This window comes from Papaver somniferum, chromosome 6 (genome assembly GCF_003573695.1).
Source record: "Papaver somniferum cultivar HN1 chromosome 6, ASM357369v1, whole genome shotgun sequence".
In the NCBI taxonomy this organism is placed as follows: domain Eukaryota; kingdom Viridiplantae; phylum Streptophyta; class Magnoliopsida; order Ranunculales; family Papaveraceae; genus Papaver; species Papaver somniferum.
The window spans coordinates 51,453,367-51,459,539 of record NC_039363.1 but is presented as its reverse complement, the minus strand read 5'-3'; the positions used below and the strand labels follow the sequence as shown (position 1 = coordinate 51,459,539).

The window sequence follows — 6,173 nt, the reverse complement described above, 5'->3', positions numbered from 1 at the left end:
TGGTTTATTTACAGCTAGGTTAGCATATATAAAACACAGACCGTAAAAACCTTGCGGTTCACCAAAAATTATTGAACCCAGCAGTAACAAATTTTTCTAGGATACACGAAAAATTACGGTTGGCTTATTTTATGGAGAATCAAACCGTAACAAATTACGGTTAACAACTTCAGTTGATAAACCTGGACGTAATACCACATCTAATTCAGAATTAAGGTTTGTATACATCCAAACCTAACCGTAATATCTTCGTAAACTACAATTACACTAAAACCCTAATTTGAATTCAATTTCATTTAATCCAACCTATTTTAAGCACAAAAACGAGTAAAAACATATGGGTTTATCGATTAATACCTAACATAAACCATAGGTTCTTATTGAGGAGTTTGAAATCGTGATTCTTCAACTTCTTGATTAGGTTGTTGGTGATGAATTTGATCCTCCGGTGGTTGATTGAGATGTTGATTATCACTGCAATCAATTTGCTTCTTCCTCATCTTTAATAACGATTTGAATCCACGATGTTAAGTTTTTCGAATCGTCGATTAATCGAAAACGATGAAGTGAATTCAAATGAGAATGAGTTACAGTGAAGGAGAGAAAGAGAAAGAGGAGACGAAGATGAGCAGTTTCTTTGAATTAGAATTAGAAAGGTTTAGGTTTTAACTTTTAGCTAAAGGGTAATTTAGACATTTTGTATTTGTATCAGGATATCTCATTTTTCTAGTCACTAAGGGGCTGTTTGGTAACCATTATGCAGATTATAATGGATTCTATATGCATTTGATAACCATTATAATAATTGCTTATTTTAATCGTAATTGAAAAAATCCATTATTTCCATAAACAGGAAAAAATTGTTATGAAAATTTATTATAATCAATTATTTTTTGTAAGAAACTCATATTGAATTTTTTCTTCTTATTTTCTCTAAACTATCGAGAGAGAGACATCAAAAAAACATAGTACTAAAAAATACCGTACATCATTGTTCTTTCTTCTCCTTTTCGAGATCATCATTCGATGATAATCAATTATTTGAAAAAAGTGTTTGAAAAAATTTATTTTAAAAATAATTATATCAAAATCATTTATCAATTTATGATTATTTATAATCGTAAATAGATAATCATAAATTTTACCAAACAAGACCTAAGAATCCAAGTGAAACCCTTCTATTGAAATATGACGCTCCAGTATTAGCTTTCCAGCGTTGGTTGAATTATCGTCTTTGAATTTCAGACCACTTGTAGCTTTGGGGATTGCCAATAAAGGAATACCAGTATTAGCTTTCCAACGTTGGTTGAATTATCGTCTTTGAATTTCAGACCACTTATAGCTTTGGTGATTGCCAATAAAGGAATATTTTTCGTAAACTTTTGGAAATCAACATCCTCGAAAAAGACCCAATTGTTAGGAACAACTTCACTGGTAATCCATGGTTGCTCAGCTAAATGGATGGTGCCCAAAAATCATAATTTGATATTTTGAGAATGGGCCGGTATGGACCGGTTTTTACCTCATCCGCATTCAATCCAATTCATTACGGATTTCAAATTTGGCATCTGTATCCAATCCAACATCCAATGGATGCACGGATGAACGGATTGGGTGCGGATAATCCAATGGATTTGTGTAAGTTAAAATTTATAATGAAAAAATAAATCATATATAGATGACTTCTTATAGAACCTACACATTTTATACATGTATATAAATATAGAAGTGTCATGGAGAACCCTCCAAGCAAACACCCTAAAATTTCTAAAACTATCTATATATTTTTTAGAAACTATATAAATGCGCTTAATCTAACGGATATGGATGTCCAACGGATTTTCAAGGTTGCATCCGGGCCCAATCCGTCATCCGTTGGATTTCAAAAATCTCATCCGCGTCTAACCCATTAGTGAACGGTCTGGACATCCATCCACAAAAATACGGTTGGTCCCGGTTGAATCCGCGGATGGTAAAATGCTCACCCCTAAATTTTGTACGTGAAAATGATAAAGTGGCCCGCTTACATTTGGGGAAAGTTGGTTTTAGTTTGTAACTATTCTGTGAACTTGGACGTCAGTGGCTGTATCACCTGAAGTGCAAATAGGACTTGGAATCAAATCAATCGAAAGAAAAAAGAAAAGGCTAAAAATTAGGGTTTCTGTTTACGTGCTTGGTGTAACTGCGGGAAGTACAAATTGAATTCTGTTAATGAAGAGGTTTGATCTCTATAATTTTAAAGCAAGTTTTGTTTGAAAAGAAAACCCTATTGAAATGGATGCGAAATCTCTAGCAAGGTCAAAAAGAGCTCACACTCAACACCATCAAAACAAAAAACCTCACCCAAATCAAAAATCAAAAGGTCCTTTAATTGTTACTCCAACAGAAGGAATTACGAAGAATCCATCTGGTAAACCAAAATCAAGTCCATTCCAGGGTTCTTCTGGGCTTCCTTCAAATTGGGATCGGTATGAGGATGAGTTTGAATCGGCTGCAGAACTCATTAGTACTAGTCAAGTTAGTGGTGGTGCTGGTGATGATGTTGTTAAGCCAAAGAGTAAAGGGGCGGATTTCAGTTACTTAATTTCTGAGGCTCAATCTCAGTCTAGTTCTAGTTTGGATTGCTTTAATTCTTTCTATGATGCTCTTCCTGGTTTGTTCTTTGCCCTAAATTCTGTTTTTCATGTTTCATATTTGTTGTTTATTAAATTGTCTTGTGTTCTTCATGAACAATGAGGGTTCTGACTCAAGATATATTTTTTCATTGATTAGTGAAGAGCAGAAATCTGAAGAATTTGGATTTCACTAAAAAAAACTGAGTTTTCTTTTCTGCTTTGCAGATTTTGACAAGGCAGTCAGCTCTATGCTTTCTGTCAGGGGAGAGAGTGTGTTGTCGTGGATTAGTGATGATAATTTCGTTGTTGATGACAATGCAAGTTCAGGTTATGAGGTAACGTCTTTTTGAACAAGCGCACACACCTGCTCATTATAGAAGTTCCTTTGTTAATGCATCAACCGTAGATTACCATAGGATGTAGTGATATGTATAAGTTACCACTAGTATTCATTCCTGGAGTGTAAGTACAAGCATGACTATATAAGCTATATACTGATTTTCAATTGTAGGTACTTAATTCATATGGCTTAATTTATTTTCAATTCGTAACACATGGATTAGATAGGGCTTAGGTAACGAGCAATTTTTTTGAAGAATGCTATATTATAGATGGTCTCCCTCGAATGGCAAAATAAAGAAATTACACTGTGTTGGGATTTTGTCATGGTAAGCACATTACGAAGGTTTCAAACACAATGCTTGCGAGGTTATTGTTTTGTAAAATTTCGAGGACCTATATTAAGCTTATCACATTTTTACTTTGTGATGTGTAACCATGGTAGTAATTGCTATCATCTTATTATGCTACTTCTTGTACAATTTTTTTTAGGCAGCTTCACTCTCCATGGATCTGCATGCCCTTGCTGCGCAACTAGAAAAGATCGATATTTCACGAAGGCTGTTGATTGAAGCAGATCTGCTACCTCCAGAGCTGGTATAGTTGATTCCTGCATTGATGCTTTAATATTTGCATCTCCTGCTCAACGATATTAATAACAGTGTTGTGAAATAAAATTGTAAATTCTAGAGAGAGTAGGAGGTTTATTATACTATTGGAGCTTGATGGAAGTTATTGAGTAATCCTTTGGTTATAGATAAAGTAGTCTAATATCTGTTTTCTATTTCTTCGTACAATCTCCGCCATTCTTTACCTTTAAACTATCATAAAGTAGTCGGAACTTGGAAAATTGAGCATGTAACACTTGCGGGATAAGGGTGCTACACCAGCTTGTTAATCTTGGGGGTAGTAATGCTTGAAGATCTTGTTTGCAGTCTAGACATGACTTAAGATATCTCTTTCTTCTCATTGTTGCGTGATACTTTTGCTCAAATTTACGCCATCTTGAATATGATAGAAATTGGTCGTAAGTTGTTTAGTTGAGTGGGGGCATTTGCACACCTTTTTACCCAAAATCATAATTGAAATTACAGACTAATCCTGTCATCATTTTAATATAGGCAGTACTTTGTGGCTGGTGCTTTTGTTGCGGAAGTTCTAGAACTTATCTCTTTCAAGCAAACTTTCATTAGATTTAAAACATGGAATATTGTGCATGTGTTCTGTGTTTATCTGCCACCATTGTCATCACTACTCATATTTTAATTTACAGTGCACAGGTGGGTTGAACGACCATATCAGTCGGGAACTTGAGCAAGTACAACTGGGTATAAGTGGAAATACTGATGGACACATTGATGTGGATGAAAGTACCTCTTACAATGCTGAAGCTATGCCGCCTATGACTGTAAGTAGAAGTTCGTCCTCTACAAATGATGAAAATCTAGTCCCGGTTATCCACTGTAAAGGGGCGGAACTCTTAAATCCAGGAGTAGATGATTTACAGATGTCAGATTCTAATTTGAGTATAACTTTGGACCCCATGAAACGAGCCGAGTTTTGTCCTGTTCCATGCTCAGAAGATAAAGCCGTAAAATTTGAGGCTGCCGCAGCAGAGGCAGAGCTTGATACTCTTCTAGACTCATTGGGTGAAATGGATATACTCAGTTCCACCTCTAGCATCAGTAATTACCCAGTTGCAAACCAGGTCAATCCAACATACATTGGCGGATTTGCTGCAGGAAATTCCAATTCACAACCTAATTCTAGACTAGGTTCCAGGTCTAGTATTACTAAGGTAACCATGAATATTGATATAGATGACACAGTTGATGACTCACTCGGTGGAACGTCAAATATGAAAAACCATGAGAATTCAGTTATGCTACCAAGACAAGAAGTAACAAGTGATGTTCTTCCTTTGGCTGCTCCCTCTAATTCGGCATCTTCCTCACATTCTAGCTCAAAACTGTTGGATGACTTCGATTCGTGGTTGGATACAATTTGAACTGTAATGTAACATGAAAGTTTTCATGAGGATCGCTTTTTATAAAGACCTGTTTCCTGTTTTACAAGCTTTCTCTGCCTCGAAGGAACGTTCCATATAATTACTAGACGATAAGTACCATATGAAATTTTACTGGATGAGCCACACTGTTTGCCATACCAAGTTCGACGTGTTTTAGATTGGAATGTGATTGATATAACGTAACAGTCTCCATCCGGACAGTTGAACTCGATGTAATTTGAAAGGCCACAAACTTGAGTGCCTTCATTTGATGTCACTTTACCGCTACTTCTGTAACTTGTAATACAAATTAAAGAAACAGTTGACAGTGACAATTGTGGATAACCTTATATGCCTTGGATGGGTGTGACTTGGATTTTGGATCGATTTTGATCCTACCAACTTGGGTCTCTTCACTAATAATATTCTGCAGTTTGTTTGACTGATTAGACAATCTAAGCAAATCAGGTTAATGAGTGATGACCGTTTTAAAGATAATCTGATTTGGAGTAAATCATAATATCAATCTGTTTGGAATTTTGGATAGAACCAAAACGTGTCAAATCAAACGCGACCAATTTGACCACGATGAAGTCTATCCCCACAAAATGGTGAATAGTAAAGGTCTATATAACGCAATAAGTTGTGACGACGCGATGTTCACTCAATGCCGACCATATGAATCACATGGTAAACATTGGTGTAACTCTTTCTTATTTTATTTATTTTATCTTTCAAATTAATTTGGTACGAAGTTAGTATAAACATTAGGTGGAAATTTTAGAGTGGCCCAAATTTGGTTTCTTTTTCTTTTAAAAACCAGTCATTAAGATGTTACATACGTATAACCCAAAATACAAAATATACGGTTAAGATCAATAGTTTTAAATTAAATTTAAACTTTTATATTTTATGTAAGACTAAGGTATCTTTCTTGTTTTTAAAAAAAGAAAAAGTATCCTTCTTATTCATTTGACTAAACTTATTTAAAAAAAAAAAAAAAAAAAACAATATTTACGGTCAAATGTTGATTGCCATAAATATCTCATGAAATATCTTCCTATTTGTACGTTGATTTCGGTAATCAACTCCCAGCACTCCATTATATGCTCTCTTTATATTCTCTCATCTTAAACATTTCTTCTTTGTTCTTCTTTTCCTTTCTTTTTTTCTTTCTCTCATGTGGTTCATGAGATTTCGATACATTTTCT

At 34.8% G+C, this 6,173-nt stretch overlaps 1 protein-coding gene across 1 annotated transcript; it reads left to right on the top strand.

Annotated features, from left to right (window-relative positions):
* The first annotated feature begins 2,059 nt into the window (after positions 1 to 2,059).
* Positions 2,060 to 5,029, top strand: LOC113287542. Its single transcript, XM_026536323.1, has 4 exons — positions 2,060 to 2,653; positions 2,841 to 2,950; positions 3,447 to 3,551; positions 4,228 to 5,029. Exons 1-4 carry the CDS (start codon positions 2,275 to 2,277, stop codon positions 4,960 to 4,962), a joined length of 1,329 nt encoding a protein of 442 aa, XP_026392108.1. The 5' UTR covers positions 2,060 to 2,274; the 3' UTR covers positions 4,963 to 5,029.
* The last annotated feature ends 1,144 nt before the right edge of the window (positions 5,030 to 6,173 follow it).

Bases quoted from the DNA above. Each gene is read 5' to 3' on its own strand.
- LOC113287542 (XM_026536323.1), top strand. From the start codon at position 2,275: ATGGATGCGAAATCTCTAGCAAGGTCAAAAAGAGCTCACACTCAACAC. The intron at 2,654-2,840 runs GTTTGTTCTTTG...TCTGCTTTGCAG, and splicing joins TTTCTATGATGCTCTTCCTG to ATTTTGACAAGGCAGTCAGC. The intron at 3,552-4,227 runs GTATAGTTGATT...TTTAATTTACAG, and splicing joins ATCTGCTACCTCCAGAGCTG to TGCACAGGTGGGTTGAACGA.